Source organism: Phalacrocorax carbo, chromosome 27 (assembly GCF_963921805.1).
Source record: "Phalacrocorax carbo chromosome 27, bPhaCar2.1, whole genome shotgun sequence".
NCBI lineage: Eukaryota > Metazoa > Chordata > Aves > Suliformes > Phalacrocoracidae > Phalacrocorax > Phalacrocorax carbo.
In genome coordinates, this window is record NC_087539.1 from 2,566,652 (window position 1) to 2,594,522 (window position 27,871).

At 71.7% G+C, this 27,871-nt stretch overlaps 1 protein-coding gene and 1 long non-coding RNA gene across 3 annotated transcripts; both read right to left on the reverse strand.

The window, feature by feature from the left end:
• Positions 1 to 5,768: 5,768 nt before the first annotated feature.
• Positions 5,769 to 17,721, reverse strand: EIF4B (eukaryotic translation initiation factor 4B). Its single transcript, XM_064474390.1, has 15 exons — positions 17,617 to 17,721; positions 14,309 to 14,446; positions 13,440 to 13,648; positions 12,014 to 12,130; positions 11,679 to 11,733; positions 11,284 to 11,427; positions 9,738 to 9,848; positions 8,432 to 8,611; positions 8,079 to 8,313; positions 7,854 to 7,972; positions 7,548 to 7,761; positions 7,358 to 7,425; positions 7,164 to 7,251; positions 6,943 to 7,015; positions 5,769 to 6,801 (listed from the first exon to the last, which is right to left on the reverse strand). Exons 1-15 carry the CDS (start codon positions 17,627 to 17,629, stop codon positions 6,721 to 6,723), a joined length of 1,845 nt encoding a protein of 614 aa, XP_064330460.1. The 5' UTR covers positions 17,630 to 17,721; the 3' UTR covers positions 5,769 to 6,720.
• Positions 17,722 to 18,900: 1,179 nt separating this feature from the next.
• LOC135317892 (uncharacterized) lies at positions 18,901 to 27,799 on the reverse strand. 2 transcript variants are annotated; one of them, XR_010376490.1, is made up of 3 exons: positions 27,696 to 27,799; positions 20,169 to 20,317; positions 18,901 to 19,006 (listed from the first exon to the last, which is right to left on the reverse strand). It is a non-coding gene; the product is annotated as an uncharacterized LOC135317892 (long non-coding RNA). The 2 variants fall into 2 exon arrangements; XR_010376489.1 differs by having other exon boundaries at positions 27,676 to 27,799.
• Between the last annotated feature and the right edge of the window lie 72 nt (positions 27,800 to 27,871).

Here is a 27,871-nt window from a genome sequence, read left to right on the forward strand (position 1 = left end):
GGCCTCGCATTTCTTGTGGCTGGTGGTCTTGCACACTGGGGGGGCACAAAAGGGACATCAGGACCCCCCCCCCCCCCCAGTCCGGACCAGTCCAGGCCACCGGCACCCCCAGTGACCCCCGCTGCCCCACCCTCCACCCCCAGCGCCCCCCCCCAGCACCCCCCCCCCGCCAGCATCCCCCCAATAACTCCCCCAATACCCCCCCACCAGCATCCCCCCTCCCGTGGGGGCCCGCGGGGGTCCCATGGGGGGCCGTGGGCCATGGGGGACCCGTGGGGGGTCTGGGGGCTCCCGGGGAGGTCCCCTGGGGGGTCCGGAGTGGCCGAGGGGTCCCGTGGTGGATCGGGGGGTGTCGGGGGGGTGTCGGGGGGTCCCATGGTGGAGCAGGGGGTGTTGGGAGGTTGTCTGGCGGTGGTCGGGGGGTCCCGTGGGGGGGCTTGGGGGGGGTCCCGTGGGGTGTCACCTCTGCAGATGAGGCCCTGGGGGCCGAGGGGGTCCCCGCAGGCCGCGCACGCCCCCCCCCTCCGGAACGCCTTCTCCCGGAAGCTGTGGGGTGCGGGGGGCTGCCGGGGCTGGGGGGGGGAAAGGGAACACCCGTGGGCGTGGGGAGGGGCACGGGAGGGGTCCAGGGACCCGTGTCGCCCCCCCCACCCCGCCCCGTATGAGGACTCTGACGGGCGCAGGGACACGCGGACCCACGCACCCCGCGGCCCCCCACGGGGGGAAACTGAGCACGGACCCCCCCTCACGGGGTGGGGGTGGGGGGCTGAGCCTTGGTGGGGGGGCCCGTGGGAACCAACAGCGTGGGCTGCCCCACGCGCGGCCCCCCCCGCCGCGTCCCCTCCGCGCCCTGCCAAGTGTGTCCCCCCTCTGCGTGTCGTCCCTCCCCGTGTCCCCGTGTCCCCCCCCCGTGTCCCCCCCCCCCCGCGTGTCCTGGCCCCCGGCCCGGGACGCCGTGTCCCGCCGCAGGAAGCGGGACCAGCCCAGGAAACGGTGGCCGCGGGGGCGGGAGGGGCCCGATCCCCCCCCACCTCCCCCCCCGGGACGGCCCCGCCGGCTCCCACGGGCGGGGGGGGGGAGTGGGAGAGCGGGGGGGGCAGCGTGGGAAAGGGGGGAGAACGGGAAAAGGGGCGGGGGGGGCGTGGGAAAAGAGGGAAAGTGGAAAAGGGGAGAGTGGGGGGGGCGCGTGGGGGGCGCGTGGGGGGGGGAGCGTGGAAAAAGGAGAGGGGAGGCGTGGGAGAGGGGAGAGTGCGGGGGGAACGGGGGGGGGCGTGGGAAAGCAGCTTGGGGGGGTCTGTGGGGGGGGTTCAGCGCCGCCACACCCCCGCCCTCGCCGTAGCCCACCGGCAGAGCCCCGGCCACCGCGCGTCACGCGTGGGGGGGGGGGGGGATGGCCCGGGGAGGGGGTTCCACGGGCAAAACCAGGGGGTGACGCCGTGAAAGGGGGGGGGGGGGATCCCGCCGCGATTCCCCATCCCGGTTCCAAAGGAACCCCCTCCCACGCGGCAACACCCCCACGCGGGACGCCCCCCCTACGCGGGACGCCCCCCCTACGCGGGACCCCCCCACGCGGGACCCCCCCCCCCCCCCACGCGGGACCACCCCCCCGCCCCCCCGCATTACCGTGGCGGGGCCGTCGCGGCGGCCGAGGGCCCGCAGCAGCGTCCCCACCGCGCCGGGGGGCTTCATGGCGGGGGTGGGGGGGTCTCGGGGGGGGGTCGCGAAGGGGGGGGTGGGGTCCGTGGGGTGGCGGGGGGCTCCAGGAGCGGCTCCGCGACCCACGCGCGGCCGGAGGCTGGGCCGGGCCCGGCGCTGCTTCCGCGCAGGCAGCGCCGCTTCCCGTGGCCGTGGGAGCGGGGGGGGGGACACGGGGGGGGGGGGCCCGGAGGGGGACAGCGACACCGCGGGGGGGGGGGGGGCGCTGAGAACGCGCCGCGCCGGGACACGGGTGGCGCCGCCTCCTTCCTCCCCCACCCCCCCCGCCCCCAAAGTGGGCAAAACTCGGGAAAACACCCCAAAAGCAACGACCGAACTCCCCCCCCCCCGCGCCCCCCCCCGCGGCCGGTACCTTCATGGCGCTGGGACCCCCCCGTGCTCGCGGCCCCGCGGTACCGAGCGCTGCCCCCTCCCCCGCCCCGCCCCCTCCCCTTCCTCCTCCTCCTCCTCCTCCCCCTCCCCGCACTCACCCCCCGCCCGCGCGGCCCCGGCAAGGAAAGCGGTTAATAAAAGCGCGTGGTGACCCCCCTCCCCCGCCCGTGACAGCCCCCCCGGGGGGCAGGGCCCGGGGACCCCCCCTCTGCCAGCCGGGGGGGCTATAGGGGCCCCTCCAGCTCCATACGGCCCCGGGACATCAGCCGGGGGGGCTATAGGGGCCCATCCAGCTCCATACGGCCCCGGGACATCAGCCGGGGGGGCTATAGGGGCCCATCCAGCTCCATACGGCCCCGGGACATCAGCCGGGGGGGGCTATAGGGGCCCATCCAGCTCCATACGGCCCCGGGACATCAGCCGGGGGGGCTATAGGGGCCCATCCAGCTCCATACGGCCCCGGGACATCAGCCGGGGGGGCTATAGGGGCCCCTCCAGCTCCATACGGCCCCGGGACATCAGCCGGGGGGGCTATAGGGGCCCATCCAGCTCCATACGGCCCCGGGACATCAGCCGGGGGGGCTATAGGGGCCCCTCCAGCTCCATACGGCCCGGGACATCAGCCGGGGGGGGCTATAGGGGCCCATCCAGCTCCATACGGCCCCGGGACATCAGCTGGGGGGGCTATAGGGGCCCATCCAGCTCCATACGGCCCTGGGACATCAGCCGGGGGGGGCTATAGGGGCCCATCCAGCTCCATACGGCCCCGGGACATCAGCTGGGGGGGCTATAGGGGCCCATCCAGCTCCATACGGCCCGGGACATCAGCCGGGGGGGGCTATAGGGGCCCATCCAGCTCCATACGGCCCCGGGACATCAGCTGGGGGGGCTATAGGGGCCCATCCAGCTCCATACGGCCCCGGGACATCAGCCGGGGGGGGCTATAGGGGCCCATCCAGCTCCATACGGCCCCAGGACATCAGCCGGGGGGGCTATAGGGGCCCCTCCAGCTCCATACGGCCCCGGGACATCAGCCGGGGGGGGCTATAGGGGCCCATCCAGCTCCATACGGCCCCGGGACATCAGCCGGGGGGGGCTATAGGGGCCCATCCAGCTCCATACGGCCCCGGGACATCAGCCGGGGGGGGCTATAGGGGCCCATCCAGCTCCATACGGCCCCGGGACATCAGCCCGGGGGGGGCTATAGGTGCCCATCCAGCTCCATACGGCCCCGGGACATCAGCCGGGGGGGGCTATAGGGGCCCATCCAGCTCCATACGGCCCTGGGACATCAGCCGGGGGGGGCTATAGGGGCCCATCCAGCTCCATACGGCCCCGGGACATCAGCCGGGGGGGCTATAGGGGCCCATCCAGCTCCATACGGCCCCGGGACATCAGCCGGGGGGGCTATAGGGGCCCATCCAGCTCCATACGGCCCCGGGACATCAGCCGGGGGGGCTATAGGGGCCCATCCAGCTCCATACGGCCCCGGGACATCAGCCGGGGGGGCTATAGGGGCCCATCCAGCTCCATACGGCCCTGGGACATCAGCCGGGGGGGGCTATAGGGGCCCATCCAGCTCCATACGGCCCCGGGACATCAGCCGGGGGGGGCTATAGGGGCCCATCCAGCTCCATACGGCCCCGGGACATCAGCCGGGGGGGGCTATAGGGGCCCATCCAGCTCCATACGGCCCCGGGACATCAGCCGGGGGGGGCTATAGGGGCCCATCCAGCTCCATTCGACCCCAGGACATCAGCCGGGGGGGGCTATAGGGGCCCATCCAGCTCCATTCGACCCCAGGACATCAGCCGGGGGGGGCTATAGGGGCCCATCCAGCTCCATACGGCCCCGGGACATCAGCCCGGGGGGGGCTATAGGGGCCCATCCAGCTCCATACGGCCCCGGGACATCAGCCGGGGGGGGCTATAGGGGCCCATCCAGCTCCATACGGCCCCAGGACATCAGCCCGGGACGGGCTATAGGGGCCCATCCAGCTCCATACGGCCCTGGGACATCAGCCGGGGGGGGCTATAGGGGCCCATCCAGCTCCATACGGCCCCGGGACATCAGCCGGGGGGGGCTATAGGGGCCCATCCAGCTCCATACGGCCCCAGGACATCAGCCAGGGGGGCTATAGGGGCCCATCCAGCTCCATACGGCCCCGGGACATCAGCCGGGGGGGGCTATAGGGGCCCATCCAGCTCCATACGGCCCCGGGACATCAGCCGGGGGGGCTATAGGGGCCCATCCAGCTCCATACGGCCCCGGGACATCAGCCGGGGGGGGCTATAGGGGCCCATCCAGCTCCATACGGCCCCGGGACGGGCTATAGGGGCCCATCCAGCTCCATACGGCCCCGGGACATCAGCCGGGGGGGCTATAGGGGCCCATCCAGCTCCATACGGCCCCGGGACATCAGCCGGGGGGGGTTATAGGGGCCCATCCAGCTCCATACGGCCCCGGCACATCAGCCGGGGGGGGCTATAGGGGCCCATCCAGCTCCATACGGCCCCGGGACATCAGCCCGGGACGGGCTATAGGGGCCCATCCAGCTCCATACGGCCCCGGGACATCAGCCGGGGGGGCTATAGGGGCCCATCCAGCTCCATACGGCCCCGGGACATCAGCCCGGGACGGGCTATAGGGGCCCATCCAGCTCCATACGGCCCCGGGACATCAGCCGGGGGGGCTATAGGGGCCCATCCAGCTCCATACGGCCCCGGGACATCAGCCCGGGACGGGCTATAGGGGCCCATCCAGCTCCATACGGCCCCGGGACATCAGCCGGGGGGGCTATAGGGGCCCATCCAGCTCCATACGGCCCCGGGACATCAGCCGGGGGGGCTATAGGGGACAGCGGAGGCCCGGGGACCCCTGCCCAGGGGTGCTGGGGTGCAGCCCAGCACCCCCTTGCGCTCCCCCCGTCACCAGCCCCCACGGGCTCTGGGGGGGTCCCCACGTTGCCCAGGCTCGGCCCCCCCGTGCAGCGCCGGGGATTCCCGCCGGGATCGGCAGGGGAGGAAGGCGGCGTGGGGTCACAGGGGGCAACCCCGGGGGGGGCAGCGATGGCCCCCCCTTTTCTGGCCTTCAGAAGGCTCTGCGTGGGTCTGGGGGTGCTGGGCACCTCCGGGGGGAGGGCTGGGGGTGCTGGGACACCATCGAGGGAGGGCTGGGGGTGCTGGGAGCCCCCCAGAGGGAGGATTGGGGCTGCTGGGAAAGACCTGGGGGTTCTGGGACCCCATTGTGGGAGGGTTTGGGGTGCTGGGAGTCCCAAGAGGGAGGATTGGGGGTGCCCAGACCCCCCGGGAGGAAGGTTGGGGGTGCCGGGACGCCCGCGAGGGAAGGCTGAGGGTGCTGGGACCCCACAGGGGGGAAGGTTGGGGGTGCTGGGACCCCATAAGGGGAGGGTTGGGGGTGCTGGGACCCCCCAGGGGAGGGCTGCGGCCAGAGGGGAGATGGGTGCGAGGGTGGGGGTGTCCAAGGGGTAGGACAGGAGGAAGCTGGGGTGCTCCGTGGGGAGGGAGAGGGGGGTCCAACCGCCTCCTCAGCCCCTGCCCAAACCGGGGAGACCCTGGGATTGGGGGGGGGGGGGGGGCACCCACCTGGGACCCAGCCAGCCCTAGAATGGGGACCCCCGACCCTTGGGGGGAGGGGGGGAAGGATTTGGGCCTTAAAGGGGTGTTTTAAGATCAGTTTTATTGGAGGAAACCAACAAAAATAAAGCCGGGGGGGGGGTGTGGGGGGTGTGTGTGGCCCTTTGGGGTGTCCCCTCGGGGCCCCCCCACCATCACCCCCAACCTCACCGTGAGGGGGGGGCCGGGCGGGGGGAGGCAAAGCCCATCCCCATCCCACCCCTCTTTTTCTCCCCAAATGAAGGGGGGGGAGGGGCTGAGTTTGGGGACCCCCCATTACCCCCCCCCACGGGGGGCACCACCCTGACCCCCACCCCCCCCACCCCCTCACCCCGGTGCCGGCCAAACCCTGCTGAAAAAGAGCCATAAAATGGTTCAAAGCGAGGCCAAATCTCAGGGTTTTTCCCCCACCGCCGGCGCTTGGGGGGGGTCACGGGCCCCAGGAGGAAGAGGAAGGTGGGTGAGGAGGGGCGGGGGTCGTGGGGGGGGTCCCGCGGCGCTCCCCGCCCCCACCCCGGCAGCCCTACCTTCCAGGCGATCGCTTTTATTACCCGCTTAATTTTCTCGGGTGGCGGCCGGCGCCCCGCTCCGCCGTCCTAGGCCGGCGAGGAGAGGAGGGAGGAAGGCCAGGTCTTCCTCAGCCGCCCCCCCACACCGCGTCTAACTCTTCTCCACCGGGCGAGGGGGGGGATAAACGACGCCCTCGCGCTTCTCCCGGGGCGAGGCGAGCTCTTCGGCGGCCGCAGCAGCATGCAGGAGAGGCGGGGCCTCCGGTTTTTACCTATTTTTTCCCTTTTTTAACCATTTCAGCGAGTTTAAGAACGGCCTCCCGCGGGCTGGCGAGTTTTAGGTTTTATTTCTCTCTCGGCGCGGTAGAGGTTTTGGTTTTTATCTTTTTTTTTTTTTCCTTTTTTTTTTTTTCTCTCTCAATTCTCCAGCTGCTCCCGAGGCGGCGGCCGGTGGGGGGGGAAAGGGGGCGCCGAGGTCCCCGGAGCTTCTATTCGGCGCATTCTTCGTCGTCGCCATCATCATCTTCGCCGTCCACGGAGAGCGCGGCGTATTTGCTGGCGTGGCTGAACTGCGGGGAGCGGAGGGAGGGGAGGGAAGGGGGTGAGGCGGTGGGAGAAGCCTCCTTATCCCAGGGAGAAATAACAACCCCCCCCCCAAAATGGGTCGAAGAGGGGCCGGGAGGGGAGGGGGACGCCACGGCGGCGCTTACGGAGGGCGGGTTCTCGTCGAGTTTCTTTGGCTCAGGCGCAGGTCGCGAGTCGTGCTCCTTTCTGCTCTCTTTCCTGCCGGAACCAGAGACCCCCCCGCCCCCGTCAGGTGGCAACAACGCCCGCCCCGAGGGCAAAACCCAAAGGCGGGCTTAAAACCGAGCTTAGGCTTAACCCGGCAAGGTCTAAGCGGGGCGGGCGAGGCGAGCCTGGAGCCACCCACCTATCGGAGTCCCCCGGGCCGCGGCTGGAGCTCCCGCTCCGGACCTTGGAAGCGCTCTCCCGGCCTCCGTCGGGTTTGTTCTCGTCTCCTGGGGAGGGAAAAGGGCCGTGAGGTTTGGGGGCGAGCCCCCGAAGGCCACCCACGTCTGGGGTGGGGTGGGGTGGGGTGGGGGGTCTCGGCGGGTTGGAGCTCACCTCTCCGGTGGGCGTTCTTCGGGGGCGCCCCGTCGTCCGAGGGCGGGCTTGGCGCCGTCTGGCCGCCGCTGCGAGGGGTGGGGGGAGAAAAAACAACCCAAACCATCAAAATCTTGACAAAATAGGGGCGGCGAGAGCCGGGGACGGACCTCGGGGCCCAATCCTCGGGCCGGGGGGCCCCGGCACCCACCTCGTCGGCGAGTGCTGCTCCGAATCGGAGCTCTGGGAGCGGGCGGGAGGGTTGCTGCTCCGCTTCACCCAGGCGTTCTCCTTGGGGGGCGGCGCAGGCATCACCTTCAGGGGCTGCTTCTCCTCCTTGGGCTTGGAGGTGGGAGAAGGAGCATCGTCCTCTTTGGCCAACGGCTCGTTCTCCAGAGACTTCTCGCTCTCCCTCCTCCGCGTGGCTGCGGGGGGAGACACGCGGGGTTAACGCTACGGGAGGGGTGACGAGCGACACACCGGGCCCCGCGTCGGAGCCCCCCGGCCCCCGACTTACTCCTGCCCGTCGGGCCGGTTCCCACAGAGGTGCCGGGGGGCCCCGAGTTGCCGGTTTGCGAGGACTCGCTCCCCGTCCGCGATCGCTCCTGGTTCTCTTCGCTGCGCCAGCTGGGATGCCTGCGCCGGCGCGGGGGGCGGGAGGGGAAGAGCGAGAGGGTTTAGAGCACCCCGAGAAGGGCTTTAAGCCCACCGCAGGGCAGGGGGAGGCCCCGGCCCGGCCCACCTCTCTCGGGGTCGTCTTTCTATCCTCTTATCGTCCTCCAGCTGGCGTTGCAGCTTCTCCTGCTCCTTCTGTAGCCGCTCTTCCACCTCCCGCTCCCGCGCGGCCGTATCCACCGGTTTGGCCCCCCCGAAGATGGAGGCGGCGCGGCTGGACTGGGGCGCGGGGGCCACCGACGCCTCCTCCTCCTTGGGCGCGCTCCGGGGCTTCAGGTTGAGCTTCGGCCTCTGGGTGGGACCTGGGAGGGCGCGGAGACACCGGGCGTGGGCGCGAAGCCCGCCCCGAGCCGCTCTCGGCGATGCCGGGGGCCGTCCAACCCCCCCCAACTCAATTCTTTGCCCCGACAAAGCCGTTACCTCTGTCCTCGCGGCGGAAATCATCCCGGCCGTAATCATCCCGGGAGTTCCACCTGTCCATCCGGTCATCCCGCCGGTCATAGCGGTCTTCGTAGCGGTCACCGCACCCTCGGTAGTCGTCGTCCCGGCGGTAGCCGCTGCCGAAGGCCCTCCTGCCGCTGCCTATCCTGGAATCGTAGCCTGCGGGGGGAAAGGAGCCCTTCTTGGTGAGCCCCCACCCCTCCCCGCTGAGCCCTGACCCCTCCCGCCGAGCCCCCACCCCTCCCCGCCGAGCCCCCACCCCTCCCGCCGAGCCCCGACCCCTCCCCGCCGAGCCCCGACCCCTCCCCGCCGAGCCCCGACCCCTTCCCCGCCGAGCCCCCACCCCTCCCCGCCGAGCCCCGACCCCTCCCCGCCGAGCCCCGACCCCTCCCGCCGAGCCCCCACCCCTCCCCGCCGAGCCCCCACCCCTCCCCGCCGAGCCCCGACCCCTCCCCGCCGAGCCCCGACCCCTCCCCGCCGAGCCCCCACCCCTCCCCGCCGAGCCCCCACCCCTCCCCGCCGAGCCCCGACCCCTTCCCCGCCGAGCCCCCACCCTTCCCCGCCGAGCCCCCACCCTTCCCCGCCGAGCCCCGACCCCTCCCCGCCGAGCCCCGACCCCTTCCCGCCGAGCCCCGACCCCTCCCGCCGAGCCCCCACCCTTCCCCGCCGAGCCCCCACCCCTCCCCGCCGAGCCCCGACCCCTTCCCCGCCGAGCCCCCACCCTTCCCCGCCGAGCCCCGACCCCTCCCCGCCGAGCCCCGACCCCTCCCCGCCGAGCCCCGACCCCTTCCCGCCGAGCCCCGACTCCTCCCCGCCGAGCCCCGACCCCTCCCGCCGAGCCCCCACCCTTCCCCGCCGAGCCCCGACCCCTCCCCGCCGAGCCCCGACCCCTCCCCGCCGAGCCCCGACCCCTCCCGCCGAGCCCCGACCCTTCCCCGCCGAGCCCCGACCCCTCCCCGCCGAGCCCCGACCCCTCCCCGCCGAGCCCCGACCCCTTCCCGCCGAGCCCCGACCCTTCCCCGCCGAGCCCCGACCCCTCCCCGCCGAGCCCCGACCCCTTCCCGCCGAGCCCCGACCCCTCCCAGGCCAGCCCGTGTCATCATAACACAACAGCCTTAAGCTCTGGGTCAGGCCTAGGCTCGGGAGGGCCTAGGGCGAGGCCAGGGCCTAAGGCTGGCTGGAGAGGAAGGGCAGCAGCTCGCTCCCGTTGCGGGAGGGGAACCGGGCCGTCCTGGGCGGGTCGGGGTCTCGGCGGGGTCTCGGCCGTCCCTCGACGACGTCCTACCTCGGTCGTAGTCTCTGCTGCGGTCGTCGTAGCGGTCCCTGCCCCCAAAGCCGCGGTCCATGTCCCTCCGCGGCCCGTCGCGATACCGATCGTCGTAGCGATCCCGGTACCCTGCGGGTGGGAGAAGAGGGCGAGGGGAGGGAGGGGGTGCGGCGTGAGCGAGGCGCCAGGGGAGGGGGGAACCCGGCGGGGGCTCCCCGGCGCTCGCTCCCCTCGCAGGGTCCCCGATCCCTCAGGGAAGAGGGAAAAGGCTTTAGATACGGTTCCCCCCCCCGGGGAAATCCACGCCTCGGGGCCCGCGGGGGCTTGGCGGGCACGCCGCACCCGGGGGGCTCGCCCTCAAAGCGGGGTCCCCCCGGGCCCGGCGATACTCGGCGCCTTCGTAAGGGGGTACAACGGGGTCAAGCGGAGCCCGACGGCGCCGGCGGATGGTGCAAGCTGAGGCGGGGAGGAGACCCTGCGGCGGGGGGAGCTGCCCTGCACGAGTTGGGGGCTGACGGGAGCCTTATGGAGGGGAGCAAGGACAAGTGCAAGGTCCTGCACCTGGGAAAACGTGACCTGGGGGCGCGGCAGAGGCTGGGGTCCGCCCGGCTGGGGAGCGGCTCTGTGGGAAGGGACCTGGGGGTGCTGGTGGGGGAAGCTCAGCGTGACCCAACGGTGGCTGCTGCGGCCAAGAAGGGCAACGGGACGCTGGGCTGCATCAACAAGGGCAGCGCCAGCAGAGAGAAAGTCATCCCGCTCTGCTCAGCGCTGGTCAGGCCACACCTGGAGCTCTGTGTGCAGTTCTGGTCCTGCTGTACAAAAAGGATGTGGCCAGGCTGGAAGGGGCCCAGAGAAGGGCCACCAGGATGGTCAGAGGACTGGGAAGCTGCCGTATGAGGATGGGCTGGGAGAGCTGGGTTTGTTCAGCCTTGAGAAAAGGAGGCTCAGAGGGGATCTCATCCCCATGTACCAGCACTTAAGGGGCAGCTACAAAGATGGAGACTCCCTTTTCACACAGAGTCCCATGGAGAGGACAAGGGGGATGGACACAAGGTGCCCTTGGGGAGATGCCGGCTGGACACGAGAGGGAAGTGTTTCACAGTGAGGACAGTCACCATTGGAATAATCTCCCCAGGGCAGGGGTCGGCTGGGCCGCGCCGGGTTAAGGCTCAGCGGGACGGGGTGCTGGGCCATCGCGTCCCACTCCACCCTCTTCCCAGGAAGAGGGTCCCAGAGGTCCCTTCCAACCTGGGATTCTGTGAAAACCCCGCTCCGGGCGGGAGACGGTGGGGAAGGAGCTCCGGGCGGCCGCTCTGCCAGCATCCGATGGCCAATAAAGCACACCCGCATGTCGGGATGATGCAGGTTTTCAGGGGAAACAAGGAGGAAGAGCTATCCACAGGGACAGATTCGGCTCCGGGGAAGGAACCAGCGAGTCGCGCAGGAAATCCGCGTGCCGGGGGAGCAAGAGCCCGACTCCGCCGCGGGCGCTCAGACCCGCCGCGGGCGCCGTGTCGAGGCCGGGAGCGGAAAGAACAGCCGGCTTTTATTTTCACCAACTCACTGTCTCCGAAGCTGTCGTCGCCCCGGCGGGGCGGGTAATCATCGAAGCTATCGGCGGCGGCAGGACGGGCCCTCCAGTCGCTCTCGAACCTCTCCGAGTCGCGGAAGCGATCCCGGTCTCTGCCGAAGCAGCGATCGTCCCGATCTGCCGGGGGAAGGGAAGGGGATTGAAAAGCCCGCGGGACGGAGGGAGGGCGGCCGGCGGCGAACGGAGCCAGGGCGCAGCCCGGCCTCTCCCCGTTCGCCCGCCTGGGTCGGGAGGGCTTTGGGAAACCCTCGTCTGGGCCGGCCCCCGCGAGGGCGATTCCCTCCCTCCTTGGCCAGGCCGAGCAGCCGTCCCGGCGCGGGGCACCGTCACCGAGCCAGCCGAGGCGAAGGGAAGGTTTTTACCCTCACCTTTATCCTGAGCTTGATCAGCAACATCCACTCGTATTCTTCTGTTCCCCAGGGACTGGAAAGAGCAGCAAGGACTCAGCCCTGCGGCCGCAAGATGCGCCGAGGGGCGAGCGGAGCCGGCCCAGGGCGGGGCAGGCAGCGTGTGCAACCCACGGCCTTAAAAACACACCTCCCCCCCCCCCATTTAAGGCTTTCAAGCCTCAGCTCTACACGAAGACGCTTCTTAACGCATCTCCGGCGCCCAGGGCTGCGCCCGAAGGTGCCCCATCGGACCTGGGAGGGGGCATTTGGGGGCCCGGCCCCCCCAGCCCCGCTCCGTCCGGGCTTGGACTCACCTCTTCATTGAGGCTCAGAGCCTGGAACAAGGAGTCTATGTCTTCAAACTCGGCATAACCAAAACCTTTCAACCTCTCCGGGTTGGTAGGCTCCCGCGGCAAACGCACAGCACTTATCTGCGGTCAGAGAGAGGAGGAGAGCTCCCGTTCAGGTTCTCCACGCGAAGGTGAGGAACGCGGCAGCCGAGACCGCGCGACCCGCTGCTACCCAGGGGCCGGGCAGGGCACGCGGGGAGGTTCAGCTCCCCCCCTTTCAAACACACACAAAGCGCCCCCGACGCTCGTTTCGGGGGAGGGATTTGGCACCGGCGAAAGTTTTCCGGCTGCAGACGGCCAGCGGCTGCAGCGGGAGGGCCGGGAGAGCCGTGCTCGGCGGGTGACGGCTGCCCTGCGCCCCGAAAACGCGCCTCCCACCCCGCGGCCGCGTTCCTCGAGGCAACAGGAGCCGGCCCTGCGCCTCCCAGAGCTCGTCCCAGGCTCCCGAGGAGAAAAATAAACCCGGTTTTGGACCTGCTCAAGCGAGCTTTTGCGCGTCCAGCGTGACCCCTTGGGCTCGCCGGGCGCTCTGCGCGGCCCCCAGCAGCCGTCCCGCGGCGCCGACCCCGCTCCGGCCGGGCCTGCGGCCTCTCGGCTCCCTCCTCTTCCTCCTCACGAGTTTCACCCACCCTCTCGCCCTCCGAGGGGCGGAGGCTGCCTCCGCCAGCGCAGAAGGGTAGAATAAACCAAGCTGAAAATAACAGCTCGGGGTCGGCGGCCCTTCCCCACCGCCGCCGGCTCCTTCGCCCTCCCCGAACAACCCGAGGGCTCTTCAGACTGGGTGGGTGGGGGGGAAAAGCCCCCCAAAGTGTCGCTGTGGCGGCAGCGGCGGGTTCCCCGGGGAGCCTCTCGGCTGGGAAACGCCGCGGGAGGACCGGGCTCAGGTGGAGCCCAGCTGCGGCGCCGGCGTGAAACTGGATTTAGGAAAAACGGCGTTAAATATCAGGGTGGGGAGGAAAAAAAAGCACCGGGCAGCAGCGGGGATGTAAATCGCCGAGGAGGCGGCGCTCCGGGGGCCGCAGCGGGTCACAGCGACGGCGGGTCTATTTTAATCGGTAATAAATTTCAGTCGAGAGCATTTGGCCGGTAACGGGGCAGCGATCTCCTCCTCCTCCTCCTCCTCCCCCCCCCCGGGCGTGGGGTGGCGAGCGAGCGGCGGTGGGGAGGTGGGGGGAGGCCCCTGGCGCCCGCCCCGCAGGCGAAGCGGCCGCTCCCCGTCGCGGAGGGGAAGCGCCAGCCGCCCGCTGAAACCCGGTTCTTCCCCCGCCGCAGCCGGCGGTCGAGCGCCTGACCCCGAGATCAAGGAACCCCGTCTGGGAAACAGCCCTCGGAGGCAGCACCCACGAGAAACGAGGGGCTTTAGGGCGCCCGGCTCCGCGCCCGTACTCACGTTGAGTCCTCTGAAGAAGTCCTTGATGGATTCTTCCGTCACGTCGTAGGGCAGGTTTCCCAAAAACGCCGTGTAAGGGGGGGATTTCGGGAGGCGGCTTCTGTCGATGTTGGGTTCCCGAGCAGCCCGCGGGGCGGTGGGCAGGATGGAGCGGTCGATCGGAGGGGCCCGGTACACGTCGTCATCGTTACTGTGCCAAGTGGTAGAAACTACGGCGAGAAATTCGGCGGATGGGCCCAAACCGCGCCCGGTTGCAGCCCCGGTGACCGCCGCGGCACCGCGCGTTAGAGCTGCCCGAAAGGCCCCGGCAGCCGCGGAGGGGACACCCGAGGCGGGTTAAAACGGCGAGGGAGAGCGAGCGTTGACTTTAATAAAGCCTTAAACCTTCCCGGGAAGTTTAAACTGTGGAAAAACACGGCGGCTCCGTGTTTTCCGAGGGAGAATTCCCTGCCGCGGCGCTCACCGGCGAGAGCCTGGCCGACCCAAAGCTCTTCACCCCGGTGCAAACCTCCCTCCCCCTCCGCCGGAGCGCGAGCCTCGGTCGGCAGAATGTGGTTCCCCCTCCCCGAGCTTAATCAGAGCCCCGAAAAGCAGCGATGAGGGAATTTTGGGGGTGGGGAGGGGGTGGGGGGGTGCGTCGTGCCGCGGCGCCGGCTGCCGGATGCCACCGACGCTTCCCACCTGGTTTCCGCCCCCCCCCTCCCCGTGCGCCCGGCGGCGAAGCTCTGAGGCTTCCCCCCCTCTCAGAGCCCACGGGGAAGCTGGAAGCCGAGCCCTTAAAGGCCCCCCCACCCTTAAAGACCCCCCACCCTTAAAGCCAGGGGGACTTTTGGTCTTTGGGTCCCCGATTTGGGGGGAGGCGACGGTACCGTCTCCTTCCAGGTCGTCTGTCTCGTCGGCCCAGCTGACGGGTTTGGGGATGTAGGTCGGGCCGCCGCCGCCGCCGCCGTCCTCTGCCAGAAAGTCCGTCAGGGTGAGGGTCTTGCCCTTCTTGTTCTTCTTCTTCGCTGGTGGGGGGAGAAAAGGGGGGGGAGACGGGGGTGAGCGAGGCCCGGGAGGGCTGGGGAAGGAGGAGCCGCCCGAGGGGTGCCTCGAGGCGCGGCCGCCCCACCCCGCCTTATTTTCTCTCTCCGAAGGGGTAACAGCCGCGAATCGAGGCTCAACACAACCGCTGGAGGGTCTCGGGGACCGGGGGGGTGTCACCCGCACCCCCCCCCCCAACCTCCCCGGGTGCTGCTGTTTCGGGGGGAGAGGCCGCCCCGCACCCACGGCCGCCGGGAGCCCCGCGGAGCCGCCGCCCCAGCGCGTCCCCCGGCTTCACCGGGATATTTTCCGGCACGGCCGGAGCCGCGGCGGCGTTTATCCGTCGAGGCTTTGCCGTCTCAGCGGGCAGCCGCACCTCCCGGCTGGTTTTAGGAAGGTGGGTTATGATGCAGTTGGTAAAATTCAGCGGGTTTGGGGTTTTTTTGTGGGGGTTTGGGGTTGGTTTTTTTTTTGTGGGGGGTTTTGCGGAAGGAATTGCTGCCCCCCCTGCGGCATCGTGGGCCGGAGCAGGGACTGACGGACCATTGATGCGCAAAATACGGCCCCTCGATGCGCAAAGAACCACCTCTGGGGGGGCTCTGACCCCGCCGGTGCCTCGGGACGCCCCCTCCGCTGGGTTTTGCAGCGACCCTTCAGCTCTCCTCCCCCAGGAGAGGTTAAAAACGCGGCTGCTTCGAAAGATACCGCAGCGAAAGCGCTAATTGCTTCCAAAAAAGCCACGCGCTGTTATCTTCGTGAAGAAGCAATAATAAACTCCGGGCCGGGCCTCACGCAGATAACCTCCGCCCCGGGTGCCGGGGAGCCGGGCGATTACGGGAGCATCGCGAAGATAAGGCCGAGGGGGTCGCTCCGCACACCCCCGAAATGCTGTCGTCCCCCCAAGAAATCCCCGCGATCGGCACCGATGCGACGACCGCCGGGGAAACGGGAGGCCCCGGGTGCGGATGGAGCCCCTTCCCCTGTGCGACAACGGCCCCGGTCCTGCTCCCCACCCCTCCAAATCCTCCTTTTTGGGGTCCGGCTCTTCCCCCGCGCGCTCGGCCCCGGGGTTTTCAGGCAGGCTGGAGGGCTGCGCCGCTCGGTCGGGGCCGTCCCGCCCTCCCCACCCCTCTCCATCGACGCCGGGAGCTCCTGCTCTCTGACACTTGTCGCATCTTCATCCCCAACGGCCACCGAGGGGCCGGGGAGCAAGGGCCGAGCCCCAAACTGACCCTTGACCCCCCCTGTTTCACCCCCCAGGCGCATTATCCAGTCCCACTTCCACCGTCCCCCTCAAACCACCAGCGAACTCGAGGCTTTCGGGCCGGCGCTGCCCGGGCTGCGCCCACACGACCCCAAGGAGAACATATTTTGGGGGGGAAAAGGAAGCCCAGCGCCCCTTTGCACCCTCATTTTTAGCCACCGCGGGTCGATCCCCGGCCTCGGGCCCCCCCCTCGGCGTCCCCTCGAGCCCGCGGTGCCGGAGGCTGCCCTCGTTGCCGCAGGACCCCCCGGTCACGCTCTGGAGGAGACCCCGGCACCGCTCGGCCGTCGCCTTCTCCCACCGCCGGCCGCTTCCCGCTCCCGCGGGCATCCCAGCCTCGCCTTCGGGATGCTGGGGGGCTTGGAAGCCCTTCCCCCCCTGGAGCTCAGAGCACCCCAGGCCTGCACCGGGGAGGCGACCCGGCACCCCCGGGCACCCCGGGGCCGTGCTGAGGGGGCGACCTGGCACCCCCGGGGGGGGGGGCGACCCGGCACCCCCGGGCACCCCTGGGCGGGGGGGGGGCGACCCGGCACCCCCGGGCACCCCTGGGCGGGGGGGGGGCGACCCGGCACCCCCGGGCACCCCTGGGGGGGGGCGATCCGTGCGTAGGGCGAGGCCGGGACTCGGGCGCGAGCTCCGTCCGCGGCGGGGTGACGTCAGCGGCGGCCGCCCGGCATCGCCGCCGCCCGGGAGGCTGGGGGGGGCGGGGGGGGTGTGCGTGTGTCCCCCCCCACCCCGGCAAAGCTCCGCAGAGCGGCGGTCGGCCTCTGACACCCGGCTGGATGCGCTGCGGCCGAGCCCCGGGCGGGCACGGAGCTGCGGCGGGTGCGGGATGGCGGCGGGGCTGCTCCCCCTGCGGCACCGCGGCGGGGGGGGGGGGGAAACAGCCCCCCACGGGGGGAAAATCCACCCCTTCCCGCCGGTTTTAGGGGGCCGCCGAGCCCCCTGACCCCCCCCCGCCCCCCGTGCCGAGCGGGCGCCCGGGGCCGCCCTTCGGGGGAGCCACAACCACAAACCGCCAGGATATTTTTTTTTTATAAAAAATAATAAAAAAATAATAATTTGTGCAATTTCCACACACACCCCCCCATTTCCGGGCTCCAAATGGCGCCGGTGCCCGGGACGGGGCGGTTCGGTCCCCGGGGAGCGACGCTTTCGGGCCGCGGGTGGGGGGGGGTCCGGTGCTCCGGCTGCGGGTTGACCGGGGGGGGGTTAATTTGGGGGGAAAAATGGGGAAAATGGCTCAGCTGGGGGGGGGGGGGCAGGGAAAGAGCCCCCACTGCGGATGCCGGCACCGAGCGGTGCCCGGCCATCTTACCGGGGGGGTGCGGGGTGGAGGCGAACGGCGCCCGGTGGGGCGGGGGTCCCGGGGGGGAGCCCCGGTTTGGGGGGGTCCCGCCGCCTCCCCGTCCCCCCCCAAGGAGACTCAAGGACAGGCGGGGGGGGGGGGGTCGGGGATGGGGGGGGGTCTCCGGTACCACCTCCCCCCCCCCGGTACCGGCCGCCCGACCACGTGCGCCCCGCGCCCCCACGTGGTTCCGCCCCGCGCCTGCGCACTGACGCGCCCGAAGCTTCCATCTCCCCCCCCACCCCCAACACCCTCCCCGCACACGTCAATCACCGCCGGCGGCGCGCGCCCCCCCGCCAATGGGAGGCGGGCGTGGGGGGGGGGGGGGCGGGAGCGGCCGCGCGCGCCGTCCCTAAAGGGACAGGGTGGGGGCGGGGGGGGGGGCCGGTTCGCCGCCCTCCCCCACCCCGCCCCGGTTCTCCCCCCCCCACCTCCCCCGGGAGCGGCAGCGCCCGGCGCGGCCCGGGGGAGCCCATCGGTACCGGCCGCCCCCCACCCCCCGCGGAGGCCGCCGGGCGCCGCCGCCGCCGCGCAGCGCTCACCTGAGGCCGCCATGTTGGGCAGAGGCAGAGAAGGCAAAGGACCCGGATGGCGGCGTCACGTGACCACGAGCGCCCCGCCCTCCTCCTCCACCCGCCGGGGGGGCGGGGCCGGAGCGGCTGATTCTGCGTTTGGCGGCGCCGCCCGCGCCGCGATCGGGGTTTGAGGTGTCCCCGCAGCGCCCCCGCAGCGCCCCATCACGCCCCAAGCAACCCCCCAGCACCCCCCGGGCCCCACGACCCCCGTGCGCACCCCAGCACCCCCCAGCACTCCAGCCGCGGGGCACAGCTGTTGGTCAGGGCCGTGGGGCAGTGCTGTGGATCACAGCCATGGGTCACGGCCATGGGGCAGCGCCGTGGGGCAGTGCTGTGGATCACAGCCATGGGCCAGGGCCATGGGGCAGCGCCGTGGGGCACAGCTGTGGGTCACGGCCATAGGGGAGCGCTGTGGGTCACGGCCATGGGCCACGGCCATGGGGCGGCGCCATGGGGCACAGCTGTGGGTCAGGACCGTGGGGCAGCGCAGTGGGGCACAGCTGTGGGTCAAGGCCATGGGGGAGAGCTGTGGGGCACAGCTGTGGGTCACGGCCCTGGGGGAGCACTGTGGGTCACGGCCATGGGGCGGCGCCATGGGGCACAGCTGCGGGTCACGTCCATGGGGCGGCGCCATGGGGCACAGCTGTGGGTCAGGGCCATGGGGCAGCGCCGTGGGGCGCAGAGCAAACCCCGTGCCAGGAGCGGGGCGGGGGGGTTGGCGTCCCTCCCTCCCCCCCCACCTCCGAGGGGTGGGAGATGCCGGGGGGGGGCTGGGGAGCGGCGGCTCTGTCCGTCTGTCCACCCACTCCCCGCACCCCCCCGCCGGATGAGACGTCCCTCATCCGTCCGTCCCCGCGTCTGTCTGTCCGTCCATCTGGGCCCCCCTCTGTCCACCCGCCCGTCCGTCCGTCTGTCTGTCCATCCCTTCATCCATCCACCCGTCCATCAGCACCGAACCACCGTCCGTCCGTCCCTCCCTCCCTCCCTCTGTCCATCGCTCCTTCTGTCTGTCTGTCCCTCCATCCCTGTCTGTCCATCCCTTCCTCCCTGCCTTTGTCCGTCCGTCTGTCCATCTTACCATCTGTCACACCCTCTGTCCGTCTGTCCCTCCCTCCCTCTGTCCGTCCGTCCACCCCCCAGCCCCTCCCGCCGTGCCTCAGTTTCCCCCCTCCCCTCCTCCCCTCCCCCCCCCAGGGGAACGACCAGGCCCGTCCGCGGGGGGGGGGGGGATATTTGCCATTTATTGGGGGTCCCGGGGGGGGCCGGGCCCCTCAGAACGCCGTGGGTCGCACCTTCTCCCCCTTGGCCTCAGCCGCCGCGCCGGGTGGGGGGCTCCTTGTCCAGGGGGTCCTGCAGGCTGGGGGGGGGGGCGGGGGGGGGTTAGGGGGCACCCCGGGGTGCCCCCGCCCACCCCCCCAGTGTCACCCCAAGGAACCGGGGGGTGACGGAGCGTCCTGGGGTGTCCCAGGGCCTGGCACGTCCCGGCTGGGGGGCACCGGCAGCCCCCCGACGCCCCCCCCCCGCAGCCCCCCCCCCGCAGCCCCCCGCCGTCCCAGGGTCCTCTCCGGGGCGGGCACTGGGTGTCCCGGCACCCAGGGCTCGTCCCCAGCAGGTGCCTCCCCACCCCCACCCATCCCCCTCCCACCCCCCCAACCCCCCACTCCCCCCCTAACCCATCTCCACCCCAATCCCACCCCTAATCCCACACCAATCCCACCCCTAATCCCACACCAATCCCACCCCCAATCCCCCCAATCCCACCCCCAATCCCACCCCATCCCACCCCCATCCCATCCCAATCCCACCCTAATCCCACCCCAATCCCACCCCTAATCCCACACCAATCCCACCCCCAATCCCCCCAATCCCACCCCCAATCCCACCCCATCCCACCCCCATCCCATCCCAATCCCACCCCAATCCCACCCCTAATCCCACACCAATCCCCCCCCCAATCCCACCCCTAATCCCCCCCCAATCCCACCCCTAATCCCACCCCAATCCCACCCCTAATCCCACCCCCAATCCCACCCCATCCCATCCCCATCCCATCCCATCCCAATCCCACCCCCAATCCCACCCCATCCCACCCCCATCCCATCCCAATCCCACCCCCAATCCCACCCCATCCCACCCCCATCCCATCCCAATCCCCCCCAATCCCACCCCTAATCCCACCCCAATCCCACCCCTAATCCCACCCCCAATCCCACCCCATCCCATCCCCATCCCATCCCATTCCAATCCCACCCCTAATCCCATCCCAATCCCCCCCCCGCCCCCCCGTACCTGAAGCCCCCCCCGCCGCCCAGCAGCCGCCGGGAGGTCGCGATCCCCGCCTCGGGCAGCCCCTCGGCCTGCGCCCCACGGCGCTCCCCCGCCTCCGCCAGCGCCCCTCCAAAGCCGCCTGCTGCCCGGAGGCCCCGCTCGCCCCCCGGGGGGGTTCAGGGGTGGGGGGGTGGGGGTCCACCCCTCGCTTTTGGGGCGGGGGGTGGGATCGGGGATGGATTCGGGGGTACCTGGTTGCGGAGGGTCTCCAGCTCCAGCTCCAGGGCGTGGATCGGCCCGGCGCGGTCACCCCCCGACCCAGGGCGGGGGCGCGGGGAGAGGGGGAGCCACGTCAGGAAGGGGCGACCCCGAGGACGGGGGTCCCGCGCGGGACAGGGGTCTGCCAGGAGGTCCCCGGTGTTGGCCAGGACCCCTCGAAGGTCCCCACGGGGTTTTGGGCCATGAGCACCCCCCCTGGGGGTGCAGGGTCAGGGTGCGGGGGGTGGGGGGGTGACCCCACCTGCTGCTCCCAGCCCCGCCCAGCCCCGCCCCAGCCCCGCCCCCGCCCCGGCCCCCGCCCCAGCCCCGCCCCAGCCCCGCCCCGCCCCCTCCCCAGCCCTGCCCCCGCCCCGGCCCCAGCCCCAGCCCCGCCCCCGCCCCAGCCCCAGCCCCGCCCCTGCCCCGCCCCCGCCCCCGCCCCAGCCCCCGCCCCAGTCCCGCCCCCGCCCCTGCCCCTGCCCAGCCCCAGCCCCTGCCCCCGCCCCTGCCCCCGCCCCTGCCCCCGCCCCCGCCCCAGCCCCGCCCCCGCCCCAGCCCCGCCCCAGCCCCCGCCCCCGCCCCAGCCCCCGCCCCAGCCCCGCCCCAGCCCCAGCCCCAGCCCCGCCCCAGCCCCGCCCCAGCCCCGCCCCAGCCCCCGCCCCCGCTCCAGCCCCTGCCCCGCCCCCGCCCCGCCCCAGCCCCGCCCCAGCCCCGCCCCAGCCCCAGCCCGGCATTACCCCAAGGAGTTTGGGCCAAGGGGGTCCCTGTCCCAGCCCCCCTCCTGCCCTGTTTTGCTCCATTTCACCCCATTCCTGCCCCATTTCGCCCCGTTCCCGTGGGCCCCGCGCCGCCGCCTTCGCTCCTCGGCCAAACCCGCGCTGTTTCAGCGCCCTTTGGGGTGCGGGGGGGGCACCGGGGGGGGCACCGGGGGGGGCACCGGGGGGGGCACCGGGGGGGGGAATGGAGGTGCTGGCGGAGCCACGCTGGGGCTGAGCTGGGGGTCCTGGGGGGCCCGGCCCACCCTGGGGGCGCACCCTGGGGTCACGGGGGGGTCCATGCGGTATCTGACCCCTGGGGGGTCCCACCCCAGGGTCCCCATCCCGGGGTCTCTGTGGTGTCTGGTTGGGGGGGGGTCCCACCTCGGGGTCCCCACAGGCCCCCCCCCCCAGCTCCTGGGGGTGTCTGACCCCCCCGGCACTGGCCGCGTTTGGCCCCGGGGCTGCCCTGACCCCCCCCCCACCATCCCGGACCCCCCCATCATCCCGGACCCCCCCATCGTCCCGGACCCCCCCCATCATCCCGGACCCCCCCACCATCCCGGAGCCCCCCATTGTCCCGGACCCCCCCACCATCCCGGACCCCCCCATCATCCCGGACCCCCCCATCGTCCCGGACCCCCCCATCATCCCGGACCCGCCCATCATCCCGGACCCCCCCATCGTCCCGGACCCCCCCACCATCCCGGGCCCCCCCATTGTCCCGGACCCCCCCATTGTCCCGGACCCCCCCATCATCCCGGACCCGCCCATCATCCCGGACCCCCCCATCGTCCCGGACCCCCCCCATCATCCCGGACCCCCCCATCGTCCCGGACCCACCCATCATCCCGGACCCCCCCCATCGTCCCGGACCCACCCATCATCCCGGACCCCCCCCATCGTCTCGGACCCCCCCATCATCCCGGACCCCCCCCACCATCCCCGACCCCCCCCATCGTCCCGGACCCCCCCCACCATCCCGGACCCCCCCCATTGTCCCGGACCCCCCCATCATCCCCGACCCCCCCCACCATCCCGGACCCCCCCATCGCCACCCTCTTGGGGTGACGCTCCCCACTGGGGCGAGATGGGACCCAGGGCCCGGGGTGGGGGCGTCTGTCCTCATGGGGGTCCCCAAGCCCCCCCCGCACTCCTCCGCTCCCTTTGGGGGGCCCCCAGGGGGCCCCCCCGCCGGTGGCACAGGGAGGGGGGGTCGGGGGCCGTTCCCCACCCCGGGCCCTTATCGGGCGCATTCCTCCCGTGCCGGGGGGTCCCGCAGCCCCCCGCAGCCCCCCGCCCCCCCCCCCCGAGCTCCCCGCAGGGCTGTAAACCCCAGATGAAAGGCCTGGGGCTGATAAAGGCTGATAAGGCTCTGCCACAGCCCCCCCCCCAAATTCCACAGCCCCCCCCCCCCCCCCGCGCCGGCCCCAGGGCCCCCCCCAGCCCTGCTCAGCACCCCCACGGGTGCCGGATGCGACCCCCCCGCCCCCCCCCCCAAAGCCTTCCTCCCTGGAGGTGTCCCCAAGGGGTTCGTCCTGGACCCTTGGTGGTCCTGCCGCCCCCCCCCCCGCTGTCCCCACGGTGGGGGCACCCCCGTTCCTCCCCCCCAGCAGCGACCGGCCCCCCAAGGGTTAAGGACACGGGCCGCGGTCCCGCCGCATTCCTGGGCGATGAAGCTGCACCTGGGACCCACCATCCTCCTCCTCCTCCCCCCTCCCCAGCCCAGCCCGGGGGTCGCTGCAAAGGGGGGGCCGGGCCCTGGGGGGGGCACCCAGAGGGGTCCCGTGTGTCCCCCCTCCCCCCGGCCAAGGGCACCCTTGGGTCCTGCTGCATGGGGGAGGGGCCGTGGCGTTTGCCCCCAGCCCCTCGGGGACACCCCCCGAGCCCCCGCGTCCCAGCGGGACACCCACCCACCCACCCACCCGCGGAGCGCCCATGGTGGGGGGGTCTGCACCCATGGGTGCTCACCCGGACCACGCAGCGCCCTGCGTTCCCTCAAAGGGGGCTGCATTTGCAGGACCCCCCCGGCCATGGGGAAAGGGGTGCACCCCCCCAGGACACCCCCGCCCCACTGGGGACACGCTGGGTGGGTGGGTGGGGGGAGACGGGGGGTGTGGGTGCCAAAACGGGGCGCAGGGACACACACCCCCCCCCGGCTCCCAGACACCGAGGGGTGACGCTGATCGGAGGGGGGGGCTTTAGGGTGGGCTGCAGCACCCTGGGGGGGGGGTGTCCTGTCCCCCCTGGTGTGACCGGGGTGTGTGTGGGGGGGTGTCCCCTGCCCCCCGCCCTGCCGGGGCCTGGCACCCACCCGGCCCCGCCCCCCCGCCGGCCCTATCTCGGGGGGGGGAATATTTGCCTGGGTTGCAAATTCCTTTGTGATAAGGGAAGGGGCGGGATGGGGGGGGGCTGCGGGGGGGCTGTGGGGGGCTGTGGGTGGCTCCGGGGGGGGGGGAGAGCTCTGGGGGGGGTGGAGGGCTGCGGGGGGGTGTGGGTGGCTCCGGGGGGGGGGGAGAGCTCTGGGGGGGATGGAGGGGAGCTCCGGGGGGGGGGCATGGAGGGCTTCTCGGGGGGGGGGGCAGAGCTTCCCTGGGGGGTGTCACAGCTCTGGGGGGCTTTGACACCCCCGTGCCAAGCTGGGGGGGGCCCAGCCGAGCCCCCCCAGTTAAATGCAGTGAGGTGTTGGAGAGGGAGGTCTCCGGCTCACGGGCTTCGTGTGGGGGCTCTGGGGGGGGGAGGGGTGTGGGTGGTCGCGGCTGTGCGGGGACAGATGGACAGACGGATGGACGGCTGGGTGCAGCTACCAGGGGTGGGTGGTGGGGTGGGTCCATGGGGGTGGGACTGGTCTGGGACCAGCAGGGATGAAGGGTTGGGTGGAGGGATGGGGGTCTAGAGGGGAGGGGGTGGTGGTGGATGGATGGATGGGTGGGCGGACAGACGGACAGGACCCGGCCAGGCTGGAGAGCTGGGCCCAGGGGACCTGATGAAATTCAACACGAGCACGTGCAGGGTCCTGCCCCGGGGGAGGAAGAACCCCCCGCACCGGCACAGGCTGGGGGCTGAACTGCTGGGGAGCGGCTCTGCTGAGAGGCCCTGGGGGTGCTGGGGGGCAGCGAGGTGACCCTGAGCCAGCACCGGGCCCTTGGGGCCAGGAAGGCCAATGGTACCCAAGGATGCATGAAAAGGCGTGTGGAGCATCTCCCTTGGGAGGAAAGGCTGAGAGAGCAGGGTCTGTTCAGCCGCAGAAGAGGAGGCTGAGGGGGGATCCCATCAGTGCCTATAAATATCTGAAGGGTGGGTGTCAGGGGGATGGGGCCGGGATCTTTCCAGTGGTGCCCAGCGACAGGCCAAGGGGCCACGGGCACAAGCTGGAACACGGGAGGTTCCCCCTGAACATGAGGACAAACCCCTTCCCTGTGCGGGTGCCAGAGCAGGGGCACAGGGTGCCCAGAGAGGCTGTGGGGTCCCTTCCCTGGAGACATTCACCCCCCGCCTGGATGCGGCCCTGTGCCCCTGCTCTGGGGGTGCCTGCTCCAGCAGGGGGTGGGACGGGGTGAGCTCCCGAGGGCCCTGCCAGCCCCCACCACGCTGGGGCTGGGGGATGCGGGGGTGGGGGATCCACAAGGGTGGGCGGCTGCGCCTGGCTGAGGGTGGAAGGACAGACAGGTGGGTGTCTGGGAGGGTGCATGGGTGGATGGGCCTGGCTAGAGATGGATGGACAGACAATGGGACGGACAGATGAAGGGATGGATGGATGAAGGGATGGACGAAGGGATGGACAGACAAAGGGACAGATGGATGAAGACACAGGTGAAGGGGTGGATGGATGAAGGGACAGATGGACAAAGGGATGGACAAAGGGACGGATGGATGAAGGGATGGACAGACAAAGGGACGGACAGAGAGGCATCTGGAAGGACGGTTGGGTCTGGCCAAGTCCGGAGGCGGGTGGACAGACGGACACCAAGGAGGGAGGGGGGGTGGCTGGGTCTGGCCGAGCGCTGGCCAGGAGGAAGGACAGACTCCTCCACCTCCCCGCGGCGGCGCGGAGCTGCCCGGGGGGGGGTTTATCTGGCGCCCACCGGAGCCCCGGCGCGGCCCCGCGGCCGTCCTTCCCACCGCGCCGGGGGCGGCGAAGGAACGGCGAAATGAAGCCAGGGAAGCCCCGAAGCCGCGCCGGTGCAGGCGCATCCGAGCCGCAGGCGGAGATACGGCACGGCACGGCACGGCACGGCACGGCACGGCACGGCACGGCACGGCATGGCACGGCATGGCATGGCATGGCACGGCATGGCATGGCACGGCATGGCATGGCACGGCACGGCACGGCACGGCACGGCACGGCACAGCACGGCACGGCACGGCACGGCATGGCACGGCACGGCATGGCATGGCACGGCACGGCACGGCATGGCATGGCACGGCATGGCACAGCATGGCACGGCACGGCACGGCACAGCACGGCACGGCACGGCACGGCATGGCACGGCACGGCATGGCACGGCATGGCACGGCATGGCATGGCACGGCATGGCACGGCACGGCACAACATGGCACAGCACGGCGCGGCACGGCACGGCATAGCACGGCATGGCGTGGCACAACATGGCATGGCATGGCACGGCACGGCACAGCACGGCACGGCACGGCATGGCATGGCACGGCACGGCACGGCACAGCACAACATGGCATGGCAGAACATGGCAGAACATGGCACGGCACAACACGGCACGGCACGGCACAACATGGCACAGCATGGCACGGCACGGCACGGCATGGCATGGGACAGCATGGCACAACACGGCACAGCATGGCACGGCACAGGACGGCACGGCACAGCACAACATGACACGGCATGGCACAACACGGCACAGCACGGGACGGCACAGGACGGCACGGGACGGCACGGGACGGCACGGGACGGCACGGGACAGCACGCCACGGCACGGGACAGCACGGGACGGCACGGGACAGCACGCCACGGCACGGGACAGCACGCCACGGCTCGGCACGGCCCAGGCTCTGCATGGACACGGGGGGGGGCACACGGGGGTTGGGGATCAGGTTTGGGTCGCGGGCTGGGGTCGCGGGGGCGGGGGCAGGGCCGACGCGGCGGTGACGGGCAGAGCCCACGGCCAATATGACGGAGCAGATGCCGCTTTATCGCAGCCCCAGCGCGGCTGACGTCGCGCTTTATCCGCCCAGGGCGCCCAGGCCCGGTGCCCCTCGGCCGGCTGCGCCTGGCCACGCGCTGCCAGTTGTGCCCAGACCCGCTGGTGCCCCCGGTCCAGGCGCTCGGCCCGATCCGCCCGTCCCGGCCCCCAGGTCCCCGGCTGCGCCCCCTTTTCCCGCTTGCTTCGTGCCTCGAAACCGCAGCCGACCCCTGCGACGTCCCTGAGGCCCCCGCGTTCGCGGGCGGGTCTAGTCCCCATAGCCCGAGTCCGAGCGCTCGCTGCGTGTCCTCGGCTTCCCAGACACCCCACAGGACAGGGCCTGGGGGGACGGGGCGGGGGCTTGGGGACGGAGCCCGGGGCCATGGGCTGGGGGACACACCTGGAGATGCAGGTTGGGGATGTGGGGCTGGGGATGTGGGGCTGGGGACATGGGGCTGGGGGATATGGGGCTGGGGAATATGGGGCTGGGGACATGGGGCTGGGGGACGGGGGGCTGGGGGACATGGGGCTGGGGATGTGGGGCTGGGGACGTGGGGCTAGGGGATGTGGGGCTGGGGATGTGGGGCTGGGGATGTGGGGCTGGGGGATGTGGGGCTGGGGATATGGAGCTGGGGATGTGGGGCTGGGGACATGGGGCTAGGGGATGTGGGGCTGGGGACGTGGGGCTGGGGGACGTGGGGCTGGGGATGTGGGGCTGGGGACGTGGGGCTGGGGGACGTGGGGCTGGGGATGTGGGGCTGGGGATATGGGGCTGGGGATGTGGGGCTGGGGTTGTGGGGCTGGGGGATGTGGGGCTGGGGGACGTGGGGCTGGGGGACATGGGGCTGGGGGATATGGGGCTGGGGACGTGGGGCTGGGGGATATGGGGCTGGGGACGTGGGGCTGGGGACGTGGGGCTGGGGGATGTGGGGCTGGGGGATGTGGGGCTGGGGATGTGGGGCTGGGGACGTGGGGCTGGGGGACGTGGGGCTGGGGACACCCTCGGGGTCACCCTTGGGGACTCCCCCTCTGCCCCATTTCACCCCGCGCTGGGTGCGGGGCTCAGGGTGCCGACGGGATGGGGCGGGGGGGGGGGGGGGGGACACCGGCAGCTGGATTTTGGGGCGATCCCCAGCCCCTCCAGCCCCGCGGAGGTGGGTTCCCCCCCCCCACCCCTCCCACCCCCCCCACCCCCCCCCCGCCCCCCCCCACCCCCCCCCCCCTCCCCGCCCCCCCGCGGGCAGGATCCGGCCGCGCCGAAGGGGTTAAGCGGCGCCCGGTGCCGCAGTCCCGCGTGTCTGGCGGTCGCCCATCCCAGCCCCGCTCCGCTCGCCCCGCCCTCAGCCCGGTTAGCGCCCCGGGTCAGCCCCGGCGGCCGCTCACGCTCCGCCCCGGTCAGCCCGGCTTCCTCCCCCAACCCGTCCTGCCTGTCCTGCAACCCGCCTCCCGCCGGCTGCAGCCCTGCCCGCGCCCTGCCGGGGTCTCCAACCTCCTCGCCTGTTTTCCTACCTCCTCGCCCAGTTTCCAACCTTCTCACCCAGTTTCCAACCTTTTCGCCCAGTTTCCTACCTTCTCATCCAGTTTCCAACCTTCTCGCCTATTTTCCTACCTTCTCGCCCGGTCTCCAACCTCCTCGCCTGTTTTCCAACCTTCTCACCCAGTTTCCAACCTTCTCACCCAGTTTCCAACCTTCTCACCCATTTTCCAACCTTCTCACCCAGTTTCCAACCTTCTCACCCATTTTCCAACCTTCTCACCCAGTTTCCAACCTTCTCACCCAGTTTC

Coding starts and splice junctions, on each gene's coding strand:
- EIF4B (XM_064474390.1), bottom strand. Junction 13,649..14,308: donor AGACGACCTGGAAGGAGACG/GTACCGTCGCCT, acceptor TTCTCGCCGTAG/TTTCTACCACTTGGCACAGT. Junction 11,734..12,013: donor CTCTGAGCCTCAATGAAGAG/GTGAGTCCAAGC, acceptor TGCTCTTTCCAG/TCCCTGGGGAACAGAAGAAT.